The following is a 14,023-nucleotide window of genomic DNA, read 5'->3' as shown; positions in this document are numbered from 1 at the left end:
TCTTAAAAAAATCTGAACAAAGTAGATATAAAGAGAACATACCTCAGAATAATAAAGACCATAAGATATTTAATAATAAGGGGGCCGCTTAACATGTGAAAGCATAAAAGATCTAGACTAACCTTCACAGAGTTTTCTCCTTACCAGTGTATGGGAGCAAGAAAATATTTTCCATTTACTAAGGTGGGAAAAGAAATTTAGCTGAGAGAAACTTAACGGACTTCAAGAGGACTCTCAATTAAGACAGACGGCAGGCAATTATGACTCTCAAGGACTGAACCCTGAAAAACAGAGGGAATAAAGACATCTGGTAGATGGCAGCAGGAATCTACGGTGGCACAGACATTCCTCTTTCTCACTGTGCCATCTCTCTCTACCTGATCACTTTGCCTTCTGTCACACCTCAGCACTATACCTTCTTGTTATACTTGAATGCAGTGTTTTTACTTTATACTTAATCACTGTGTCTTCATTCTACAAGTGGTCACAATGACTTCCTCTGGTCCTGATCCCTGTATGTTCACTCTGTACCTGTTTGCTGGGCACTGTGTATTCACTCTAGTCCTCTTTGCTGAGCCTTTTCCCTATACCTCATGCTGAGCCTTCTCTGTATACTTGAACACAGAACGTTCACCCCACACCTGATTGCTATGCCTTCACTCTATAACTGACTCCTAGAAAATGGCAAAACTACCAAAAAAAGTGAGGTTGAATTTATTGCACATGAGTTTTTAGAAATTTCAGCAGTATGTGCTCTAATACAATGATTTCACACTTATATATATATATATATATATATATATATATATATATATATATATATATATATATATATATATATATATAATGATGGGAATGTATAGCTGCTTCATTTTAGGACAGTGATTATAGACTCAGAGAGGCTTAGTGACAGAAAGACTGCTTCAAGGCTTTTTGTTTCATTTTGTTTTGGCATAGCTAGAGGGATCTTCGTTCCCCGACCAGGGACTGAACCCGGGCCCTCGGCAGTAAAAGTGCGGAGTCCTAACCACTGGACCACCAGGGAATTCCCATATTTTTCACTTTATAATTTATCAGTGATAATTAAGTAACGGCAAGTGTCTAATATGCGATTTTTGGTTTGGTCTATTTCTCCAGAAAGGAAAGAAAGAAGAAAGGAAAGAAGAGGAAAGGAGAGGAGAGGGAGGAAAACAACAAAAGTGGCCATAATCAGGATACATTTATATAAAATATCAGTAAATTTTTGTAAATATTAAGAATGATTTTAATATGAAAATTTTATATCTATACATTTATGTGATAAGTATACAGGGAAAAATCACATGGAATAATAGCTCTTCACCTCTATAAAAAGTATAATTTGTCTTTATTCCATATAGAGTCTATTTATTTATTGACTATTATATTTGTGATACTTTGTTAGGTGCATATGACACAGAAATAAAATAATAAAAAATGTGAAGGACCTACAAATCAGTAAAATATCAGATAAGCTCAAATTAATGTATAATATAAAGTAGTGAGCAATAAAATATAAGCTGGGGGTCCTCAACCCCCAGGCCATGGACACGTACTGGTCTGCTGCCTGTTAGGAACCGGGCCACACAGCAGGAGGTGAGCGGTGGGCGAGAGAATGAAGCTTCATCTGCCGCTCCCCATTGCTGCTAACTGCTTCTGCTTGCATTACTGCCTGAACCGTGTCTCACATTACCATCTGAACCATCCCCCAACCCCCCCAACCTGCCCCCCCCGTCCATGGAAAAATTGTCTTTCACGAAACGAGTCCTGGTGCCAAAAAGGTTGGGGACCACTGTAATAAGCCCAGGATGCCCTAAGGTCAGGTGTAGTAAAAAAATTTAGTTGTATTTTTTTTTTAAAAGACATTATCTCCATGAAGAGAAGTATTAAGTTCCAAGGATAATTTATACACCAGAATGTTCCTTTAGCCATTATGAAAATTTCACCCATTATATTTTTTTACATTTACTTGAACATAAGTTGTATCTAGTATTGCCAAAACTGATTGATTTGCTTTGTATTCACATTTCCTACACTGAGGAGCATATACATGAAAATCATTTTTGAATATATTTTTTAAAACATTACATGAAGATTTGGGAATTCCCTGGCAGTCCAGTTGTTAGGACTGTGCACTTTCACTGCAGAGGTCCTGGGTTCAATCCCTGGTCAGGGAACTAAGATCCCGCAAGTCCCATGGTGCGGCCAAAAACAAACAAACAAAAAAACATAACGTGGAGATTTAATTTTTGTAAATTTGGGTCCAACTTATGGTGAAATAATTTATCTATTCCAGTGAAGTACTTTCTATTATGAATTGATCAGTTTTATTGGGGAATTCCAAGTCTAGTATACTTTCTAAAAAAGTAAATGGAGAAACTAAGGAATCTGAAGTAGCATAAAATGCAATCTGGTAGATCATATCAATCATTGAATAAATGTGAGAAAATAAATTGGTTTTGTGGTCCTTCTTGAAAAAAAACAAATGTAATTATTTACAAGAAAATAAAAAAGAATCATTACTCCATAAAGCAATAAAACTGTTTTACCAGATATCCAAACAATGATGTTCAAAAAATTAAGAGGCTGTATTTTTACAAACTCTTTCCTCCAAACATAAGTGTAGGTGGAAAGAGGTGACATATTATCATTCAATAAATATTTACAGAACATTGTTTCAAGTGATGTACAGTAATAGAATACAGCAAAATTAGAGTAGTAGAACTTCTGAGCCTTCTCTTCGAAAACCCTTGAAACTTCTGCTCTCACTCTCTTGAAATGCTGCCCTAAGAATGAATGTGAAGTATTTCCCCCATTTCATGAAGTTTTTTTTTTTTCTTTTTGTTGATGGTTTCCTTTGCTGTGTAGAAACTTTCTAAAGTCCCACTTGCTTATTTCTGCTTTTGGAGTCAAATTTTAAAAGTCGTTGCCAAGATTGATGTCAAGGAGTTTATCCACTATGTTTTCCTCTAGGAGTTCTACGGTTGCAAGTGTTACATTCAACATGTCTTTAATCCATTTTGAGTTGATTTTTGTGTATGGTGTAAGATAGGGATCCAGATTAATTCTTTTGCATGTAGCTATCCAGTTTTCCCTACCCCATTTATCAAAGAGACTATACTTTCCTCACTATATATTCTTAGTTCTTTTGTCATAAATTCATTAACCATATATACATGGGTACTTCTGGGCTCTTTATTCTGATCCATTGATCTATGTGTCTGTTTTTATTCCAGTACTGCACTGTTTTGATCACTACACGTTTATAATATAGTTTGAAATCAGGAAGTGTGATGCCTCGAGTTTTATTCTTTCTCATGATTGCTGTGGCTTCTTGGGGTCTTTTGAGGATCCATACAAATTTTAGGATTGTTTGTTCTATTTATGTGGAAAACACCATTGTGATTTTCATAGGGATTCTATTAAATCTGTAGATTACCTTAGGTAATATGGACATCTTAACAGTATTCTTCCAATCCATGAGCACAGACTATCTTTCCATTTATTTGGTCTCCTTCAATTTCTTTCCTCAGTGTCTTATAGTTTTCAGTGTACAGATCTTTCACCTCCTCTGTTAAATTTATTCCTAAGTATTTTATTCTTTTTGATGCTATTGTAAAAAGGATTGTTTTCTTAATTTCTCTTTCTGATGGTCCATGTACAATGGATGATATTTTGAGCCAGTAAATTGTGGTTTGGTTTTTTACAGAACAAAAGCTAACTGATACAGAAGAAAAGTTATGAGAAGGAAGTTAAGAAGAAAAAAAACTTATGAATCTTCGAAAATTTTGTCCAATGTATGATTCACCACTTGCTCTATATGATTCTTCATATGCACTCTAATCTACTATGTAGAATTGCAGTGTCAGCTTCACTTTACTGAAATTATCTCATTCTGAAGTTATGCCCCAGCGTAATAATTATAAAATGGCTACTAGAATCCTGGAAGACATCCAGGTGAAGCTCCCAAGATGCTTGGGAAGAATTAAATTATTTCCCCAACAAGCAGCACAATAAAATAAGCACAGCTGGTGTCTCTTCTTGTTGCTTTGCAACAAAGAACACAGCTGCAAATGGAAACAGGTCTGGGGTTTAGAGGTTGGAAGGGAACAAAGAAAACATGAAAAAGATTGGGGATGTATTAATACATCTCCAAAGACAAAGAACCTTGCAGAATTTAAGGGTCATAGAGTAAAACTTTGTATCTTCTCCTGATATGCCAAATTAAGTTTTAGTACTCCACTGAAATTAGAGTTCATAAATTATATATTCATAATTTTCATAAAGTATATTCTATTCTCTCTCCAATTAATTTAAAACAATTATTCCTATAATCTCTTACAATTTAAAAATGCTTTTAAATAATGTTTAATTATTGGTATATTTTATTAACATATAGAAGAGAATAGGTAGAGATTTATATATTTCCTTATAAATATGTTTCCATGAAAAAAAAAGAAGATGTGAAATTTATTTTCAAGCAAATTAGACTGTGATCTAGCATGGTTTTCTTTGAAACAATTTCCCTATATAAAGCAATTTTTTGAAAATTTAAGGTGATTGCAATGCAACCAAATTTAAATTTGTACTATCGATTCCAGGCAAAAGCAATATTAGAATTGAAGAAATGTGGGTATCTTACACACAAATAGAAGAGACAAAATTATTATTTTTTAAAAAAGAGATTTACCAATACACACAATTAAAAATAAACCTTTGCTAGCTTTTTTATAATAATATATATTATCATAATATCACTAAAAGTCTTAAGACAATTGTTCCCTTTCCATCTGAGAATGGCAATGCTATTTACAAATAATATTTTATTCATTCTATCTTCATTTTCAAAAAGCCACACATGCACCCGAACACTGACTCCAAAAAGGGAATAATTTCATCTCATGGTTACTGTCCTCTTTGAAAAACACAGACTTTTAACAAAATTACGGAAAATCAAAGTAAAGAAGCACTTCTATAGAATAATCGGTAGGAGGTGGTAAAGTCATCAAGATTGGAATGATAATAAACCACATATCAGAGAATAAAAGAAAACAAAAATTGTTAAGTGTGTATTGATAAAATATGTACCAGTCTCTTCACAGTCCTATCAGGTTACATTTGCCCTCCAGAATATTATAATGTCATTCTGTCCACATATGTTCACTTTGTTGAAGGCAATCACATTTTTAGATAAGTTTTTTAAAAAGCAATGTGACACCCAGTAGCTTACTAGACACCCATCATAATTCAAATTGTCCTTTTCTAAATCAATGCTACAAAAACAGGCAGATTTAAATGAGCACCACGATGACTGTCATGTAGCCACACTGTTACTCTTCTTCCTGTGAGCACAAATATCCCTACTTTATTCAATGGTTTTCCTCACTGTTTTCATAATGTTATCCATTTAAATATGGCAACTAATACTTAAACATGAAAATTGCTTACCTGGGCAGATAGAATTTGTTTTGGTCACAAAATATATGGCATGAGCATTTCAACACTATGGGATTCTCTTCGGAAGTGACTTGAAATTTAACAAATATCTTTTCTCCCATTCATGTTTCTATTTTGAAATCTTTTAATTCTTTTATTTTGCATGTTTCTTAGGGCACTGATTCTCAACTGAGAGCAATTTTGGCCTCCAGAGATCTTTGGGTGATGTCTGAAGACATCACGATATGGCAGCGGTGGGAGGGATGCTATTGAAATCTAATAAGTAGAGAGACCAGGGATGCTACTGAACATCCTACAATGCACAGGACAGCCCCCATAACAAAGAACTATCCAGTCCCAAATGTCAATAGTGGAAAGGTTGCAAAACTCTTCTAAGGGGATATGATTCCCTAGATAATAGTTGAAATTACATGGTGTATGTAAATCTAAGAGATAAAGAAAAACCTTATTTTAAAACATTCATCAAAAACCACTTCCGTTTATTTTGCATCTTTCTTTTTGAAAACATCCAGAATGCCACAGACTTTGTCTGCTTTCTGTTACTCACTGACAGAAATATACTACCACATTATGCTTTTCTCACTGGCAATATAACACCCAGCAACTCCTTGGAGGGCTCCATGACCATTTCTTAGCAATGGATATACAAGAAACAGTCATCTGATAAAAACGTGCATACATAAGAGGTCCCTAGTACTGCCTTCTCTTGCCCCCTCTGTATTCTCATATCACATTTTGCATAGCTCTATAGGGAATCCATCATTTGCATGATGATCCTGTCTATGCCCCCTTAATCACACAAGCAGGTGCACTTGCACACATGCACACACACACTCTAAATTATACAAGCCCACAGGGAAGAGAGAGGAGTGTTTTTTATCATGTGTCCTCTATGTAAAATGCACTTTTTTCTCCTTGTCTAACTGAAAAAGCCACATACATTATATAAGATTCAGAGGATGTCTTCTCTAGTCTGCAAGCAGGGCTCCCAGTCCAACTGTATGGGCCCTCTATTTTTTTGCTTATCAAACGCCATATTGAAATGTTCTGTTTACATGTCTGCAGCCTGCTCAAATTTAGGGGTCTTGTTTTATTTACCATTTTATTACTAGCCACTATCACATTTCTTGGCACACTAAATGCCTTCACTCTCTCTCTCCTTCTTTCCAGAAAGAATTGGAGAGATTAAAGGATACAGTTGTTTTTTAATGACTGGATGATTCGAAACTCAATTAATGTGTATATGGTAAAAATAATGATCTTATCAGTCACCCTCTCTTGTGAAAATTTTGTTGTCACCTATCACAATATTGTTAGCTAATATTAGTATTGGGAACTGGTATAGTTTTAAATGTAAATATTATTAATGTCTATTTTCACAAATCTACATTTTACTTTTCATTATCATTTTATAAATACCATGTATATATTATTTTAATAAAGAAGAATGTACTTCTCTCATACCAAATAAACCTGCAGCCTTCTTTGTAGAAGTAATCACTTTTACGTGTGTGTGTGTCTCCTTCAGATATTTCTTATGTAGGAGTATGCATATTCTGTAACTCGTATTTATTTTTAAAAATAAAGTAGTTTCTATTCCACATAGATTTCTGAAAATTTTTTTCTCACTAAAATACTCTGGATCTTTGAATGTCAGCATACACCGTTTAAATTCATTCATTTTAAGGCTGCCTAGGGTATCAGTATATGAAGAATCATTCATTTGAGAACTTCTTTATCAGCGTACTTTAAGTGCGTTTTCTATTTTTCACTATTGTGAACAATACTACAATGGGTATCCTTCCTTTTATATCTTTGCATATCCATGTCAGTATATCTAAAAAATAGTTTTCTACAATAGATATATGTTCTTTTAAAATTTTTGATAGACATTGCCAAATTACCCTCCAAAAAACTATGAAAATCAACCTTTCTGCTAACGGTTCTGCACATTAACAATTTTGTGAATTATCAAATTTGCATACTTGGTAGGTGAACATTGCTATCTCCTTCTCCTTTGTGGTTTCTTAAATTACTAGTGAAATTTGAGATTTTTTTATATAATTAACATGTGTTTATTTTTCCTAAGAATCTTCTGCTAATGTAATTTCCCCATGTTTATTTGATTGTAGTCATTTTATCCACTCATCAGAACTTCTATGGATCCAATTGATTCTACAGTTGATAGGAAACATGATTTCGACATTTGAAACCAACTGTTAGCTTCACCAAATACAGAAAGAAATATTGGTGCCATAGCAAAATCATCTAGCATTACAATTACATAGTAGAAATGGAAAGGAGGGATGATTTTCTGTATCATTCCCAAATCAAGCCACTTAATAGAAACTGGCATCACTTTTTCTTTTCTGATGCTAAAACCTTATTTGCCACTCCTTTGGATCAGTATTAGCTTCAATTCTTTGGTTATTAGGTTCATGTTGAAACCTAGAATTTGTCCACCTATCAATTCAGATTCAGTGCAGCTGCATGTATCTGAAATCCAACTCGGTAGCTTAAAAAGGTGAGATTTACTTTCGTAAGAAGGCTCTTGGGATTCGCAGACCAGAACAGGAGCATCAGTTCTGTAATGGATCATTCTTCCGGACCCTTTTATCTTTCTGCACTAAGCAACAGGCTTTCATCTTTATGATTGCAAGTGGCTGCTACATTTCTGTACCACGTCTGCTTTAGGCAACAATTGAAAGGAAAATGGTGATGGGTGAACTATGCCGGGTGTGATTTTTTGACAGGAAACCTACATCTTTCCTGGAAGTTCTACCTAATTGCCTGTGCTTAACATCCTACCATCTAGAATTACATCGCATGGTCATTCTTAGATGAAAAGGTATGGTAGGAGGTGAATATTTAATTCTGTACAGTGTCACCCTGATCAAAACTCAGTCCTCTTAGTAATAGGGAAGGGGAAGCTGAATATTGGATAACTAACAGCATTTACCTAAAGGGAAGAAGAAGCATGATCCTATTTTTTGTGACAAATGTCATGTTTTTGTATATGTGTATATAGTCAGCTGGGCTGTCAGAACACTAACTGCCCTGGATCAGCAGATGACTGTTTATCAAGAGTGTTAGAGGGTCATTCTCTAAAATCCCTTACAATAGAGGTTGGCAAACTTTTACTGTAAAAGACAACATATGGACTTAGAGTCCGTCATACAGAGTGAAGTAAGTCAGAAAGAGAAAGACAAATACCATATGCTAACACATATATATGGAATCTAAGGAAAAAAAAAATAATGTCATGAAGAACCTAGGGGTAAGACAGGAATAAAGACACAGACCTACTAGAGAATGGACTTGAGGATATGGGGAGGGGGAAGGGTAAGCTGTGACAAAGTGAGAGAGTGGCATGGACTTATATACACTACCAAACGTAAAATAGATAGCTAGTGGGAAGCAGCTACATAGCACAGGGAGATCAGCTCGGTGCTTTGTGACCACTAGAGGGGTGGGATAGGGAGTGTGGGAGGGAGGGTGATGCAAGAAGGAAGAGATATGGGAAAATATTTATAATTATAGCTGACTCACTTTGTTATAAAGCAGAAACTAACACACCATTGTGAAGCAATTATGCTCCAGTGAAGATGTTAAAAAAAAGTAAAATAAAATAAAAAAAATATAAAAGCCCTCTGACCTAGACTCCGCCCAAGGGTTGAAATAAAGGTGACCCAATAGAAACAAACAAACAAAGGCAACATAGTAAAGATTTTAGGCTTTGTGAGCCATAGTGTTGGCTGCAAACTCAACTCTGCTACTGCAAAGCCCAAGTACCATAGCAATATTTAAATGAATGGGTATGGTTTTGTTCTGGTAAAACTTTGTTTACAGAAACAGAGAGCAGGCTGCATTTGTCTCCACTGCCATGGTTTACTGTTCTGTCCTGCACCACATTACTAGTTTTTTGTTGTTGTTTGTTTGATTTCTAAAATTAGAAGCAGTGCAAATACCACTCACTCTTAAGCCCACAATGTAAAGTGAGTTTCTCACTCCACTAACTTTTATATCACCTTCCATATGTTCATATTACAATGTGCATTTGATGCTATTATAATGATTTTTATGTATTTGTTTTTCCACAGTGAGTTCATACACACACACACAATATGATTTCCAATATTCAGCCTAAAGCTTGCCATACTCTTTCTTGCCATACACCAGAAATCATGCATGGAACTGTGGTACAAAAGAGACTGAAAGCCTACTCTGCTTTGTCCCCTTTCTCCACTACTTTCAGGCATTATATATTTCTCCTTCAACCATACTTGTCTCCATAAAAGAACTTAAGGATACAGTTGACCCTTGAACAACTTGGGGGTTAGGGGTACCAACCTCCTGTGCAGTCAAAAACCCACAGATAACCTATTACGGTTGGCCTTTGTGTAAGAGGTTCCTATATAAGTGGACCCACGCAGTTCACACCCGTGTAGTTCAAGGGTCAGCTTCACTAGTATTTCCCTCCCATTCCTACCTTTCTCTCCAAGTCCTAGATGAGGACTGAAATGTCTTGGCTTGTTCCTAAGTCCTCCAGCCTTTGCTGCAATGATTCCTTTATGCTTCATGCTTCCTAAATGTCCAGCATTCTTTAACAGGCTCACATGTATGCACTTAGCTTTCACTGTGTTCACACACACGTATATATTTCAGGGTACATTTCTGATAACTTTTTTTCCTCCCCTTGTCATTTTCCTTGGCTTTTCAATCTCTGTTCTGATTCATTTCAACTATTTTCAATGTCACCTGTTTTCCTAAATATTTTTTCTAGATAACGTGGGAGGATGATATACTTTCTGGATCCTTCTCCATATATTTATTTCATGCTAACAGATGAATCATGTTTTGCCTGAATGAAGGATTTGGGGTTTCAGTCTTTTCTCTGTAGGCTGACAGTGGTATTCAATTGTTAACCACTTTCAAATATTTCAAGTGATAAATATGATGTGAAAATGTTTTTTCCTAATAGGTAATTTTTAAATATCTGAAAATTTGTAAAAATTTTCTCTGTATCCTTAGTTGAATCCTGGCAAAGTTCCTAAAGCCTAAGTTTGATTCTTATTCTATTACCCTTTCCAGGAAGTCAGAAAGTCTGTTAAACTTGTAAATTCTGTATATTCCTCACCTCCAGGAAAAAGTGTTATTTTTTTATAACACTTTTATAACCCTCTCCTTCATCTGCTGTTTCCTGCTCTCTGGAAACATGTGTTATTCACATGCTAGGTCTAATTAACATAAACTCTATGTCTCATCTATTTCTCACAATTGCCATATATTTGTATTTTTGTCCTCTGATTTTTAGCTCCTTCTTCCAGTCTGGGATGTTCTTAAGTTCCAGAAAAATAATTTGGGTCTTATCAGTGACCCTTCATGCTTCAATACATACATTGATTTTTTTGTTGTTTACTTGTTTATAGAAAACATGGCTTTGAGTTACGGAAATCTCTCTGCAGTGTGCTTAAAACACTAAGTGCTCTGATTATCTACCGTTCAATACTCTTTCTTGGTAATGACTGCTGTGCCCATTTTTCTCTCTATGGTGCTTTGCCTGCACTGGTGACCGTCATTTCCTTTGCACTCCCTGGGGTTCTTACTTGGCCCCTGGCAGTACCTTACCAGTGGCATTCTCACAAGTGGTGGAGTCATAGAGCTCTTTGCTTTTATAGGAGAAGAGGACTGGCAGATGGGCTGTCAGTCCCTTGACAAGGTGCTAGGAGCAAGTCTGTTCTGGAGTTTTCTTACAAACTCTCACCTGCCAGAAATAATGGTGTTGAGTTGTTCAACTTTCCTAAGAGACCAATGAGCATGAGTGTCTTCTGGGCCTTTCCACAGGCTCTCTGAGTCTGGACCCTGCATTCTACTCTGGTCCCTGGGGAGCCAGGTTAGCAACGGCTTTCTCCCCTGAGATTCTGGTTAAGAAGGATAACTTAGACTCTCTTTCTAACCTGCTTCCCCAATGGCTTCAGAAGCTATCTGCTAATCTCAGGAGAGCTAAAATGAGTGGATGTGGGGAAAAAAATATAAACTGCAATCTTGAATTAAAAAACCTTATGTATATGAGACAAAGGATGTTAACAAAACATATTGTGGTAATCATTTTGCAATATATGTAAGTTAAGCCATCATGCTGTTCACCTTAATCTCATACAGTGCTGTATGTCAATTATATCTCAATAAAACTGGAAAAAAATTCAAATTATAAAACTATATGTGTATATATATATATATATATATATATATATATATCCAATTGCACAGAGTGATTTGATTCGTGACTATAATACCTAATTTAAAACCCATACATATACTTAAATATGTAACTTAAAACTTAAATATGTAAAACCTTTATTCAAAATATACATTCTAAATTCAAACTGAGAGCCTCACAGAGGTAATAAAAATATTATTATCACAACTGAACTTTATTTTAATTATATTTAGGAAATTTATCATCTGAGATGAAAATAAACTAAAATAGCTAAACCATGGAAATCTGCGAGCGGTGGGAGAACCCTAGATGATCAGAAGACTGGAGACCTCAATCGCGACTTGTCAAATGCAGTGCAGGCTCTGCATTCAGGACAGCCTAGAGTCAATTTCTTCTAGCAATTTAGGAAAGAATTTCGGAAAGTTACTTATATACTGTACACCAATTTGCACAGCTTTAAAGCGGTATTCAAAATACTTCACAGGGTGGTCATATATTTTCAAATAAATAAGGGATGTAAATGCTTAGGAGTATCAGCAAAGTTTATTGATTAATGTAGCTATTGCTTGTACTATTAATACTATTATAATTTAATCATAACCTGCAAGCATAAAAGACATAGCAATTGATTTCCAACATTATATTATATGTATCTATACAAATTGTCACTGAATGTGTTGGCATGGTCAAAGAATTATGCCAGTTAAGCAAGAATTGCAAGTGTTTTCTCATTTATGGTTGTTTTACCTTGAGATCAAGCTGTTTCTTAAACTTACAGATTCAGAAATTTGTTTTAATAAATATTAGAATAGCTAGGCCAAATATTCTATAATACCTTAGGCCATAGAAAATTATGAAAATATTTTGGAACTTCTTCAGATTTCTTCACTCCCCCCAAAAAATTTAAAAACTGGTCTTCAAAAGATGATTTTTGGATCACCAAAAATATATTAAATGCCAAAATATAAAAATGGTTTCTCTTACCCATATCTGACATTTCAGGCACAGTTACGATATATGGTCCATCTGTGAACTTTGGAGCATTGTCATTGATGTCTTGCACTTTGATGATAAACTCAGATTCAGGTTCAAGGGGCTTGTTTGTTCGTCTGTCAATAGCCTGAGCATGAAGCACATAGTGGGTCTTCTGTTCTCTGTCTAGGCTTTTTGTTGAGTGGATGTCACCCGTGGTATCATCAATGATAAATATAGTCCCAGCACCTTCTCCAGTAAGGATGTACTTCACAGATCCATCACCTTTGTCAGAATTGGAGTGCAGCTGTAAATAAAGATGGAATAATTTAACACGAAATTATACTCCAACTTCATTCACATAGTGTTCTCTCTATTAAATCTATAATTTAATACTTAGTTTGACTGTGACTTTTCTCCTCTCCACAGTGTCCCATGGGTTGCTACAATCATCTATTGGAGTGCAGTTTTTCTCCAGTTGGTATTAATATGGATATTTTTATTATGATCTGCCTAAGATACAATTATTGATGGAAGAAAAATTAATAAGCAATACTTATTGAAAGAAAAACAATAACCCTTGTGGTCATTCTACTAAATCCACACTTTACTACCTACATAGAATAGAACTGAAAAAAGAAACTACCAGTAAATCACTGCTGCCTTCCACATTTGTAGGGATTTTTTTAAAACATTGTAAGACAAATTGACATTCAAATTATTTATTAAAAATTCCACAAAAGAGGCACTTATTTGTCACAGAAGCATTAATTTTATAATTTAGAAAAATAAATATTTTCTAGATTAATTGTTTACATTTAGAATTTTAAAAATACTTGTGGTAGAATATTTTCTTTCTTGAAAATTTATGAAACATTAACTCAAAATTTAAATAACAGTAATAGATTTAATCAATAAGTAGGCCCTATTTTTTTAAATTAATTTTTTTATTTTTGCTGTGTTGGGTCTTCGTTTCTGTGCGAGGGCTTTCTCTAGTTGTGGCAAGCGGGGGCCATTCTTCATCATGGTGTGCGGGACTCTCACTATCGCAGCCTCTCTTGTTGTGGAGCGCAGGCTCAGTAGTTGTGGCTCACGGGCCTAGTTGCTCCGTGGCATATGGGATCCTCCCAGACCAGGGCTCGAACCCGTGTCCCCTGCATTAGCAGGCAGACTCTCAACCACTGCGCCATGAGGGAAGCCTCCTAATTTTTAATTAATTGAGATACACTAAAAAATTTCACTTATTAAATTAAAATGATCGAATATTCTTTGAATAGACATTATAGAGTAATATTTCAGCAGAGGATTTCAACAAGAAAGATAAATAACGGTAAGATAATTATAAGCTTCTATTTA

General features: G+C 35.0%; 1 protein-coding gene across 1 annotated transcript in view; it reads right to left on the bottom strand.

Annotated features, from left to right (window-relative positions):
• The window catches only part of CDH18 (cadherin 18), a gene marked incomplete at both ends in the record, with an annotated part of 329,242 nt that overhangs the window by 234,265 nt on the left and 80,954 nt on the right, over positions 1-14,023 (bottom strand). The window contains one exon of the mRNA XM_082621654.1: positions 12,680-12,974. Within this exon, the coding sequence (XP_082477780.1) occupies positions 12,680-12,974 (295 nt within the window). The remainder of the gene's footprint in view (positions 1-12,679; positions 12,975-14,023) is intronic.

This window comes from Mesoplodon mirus (genome assembly GCF_964341445.2).
Source record: "Mesoplodon mirus genome assembly, chromosome: 5".
NCBI lineage: Eukaryota > Metazoa > Chordata > Mammalia > Artiodactyla > Ziphiidae > Mesoplodon > Mesoplodon mirus.
The sequence above is the reverse complement of the archived record's forward strand: the minus strand, read 5'-3'. Positions and strand labels throughout refer to the sequence as shown.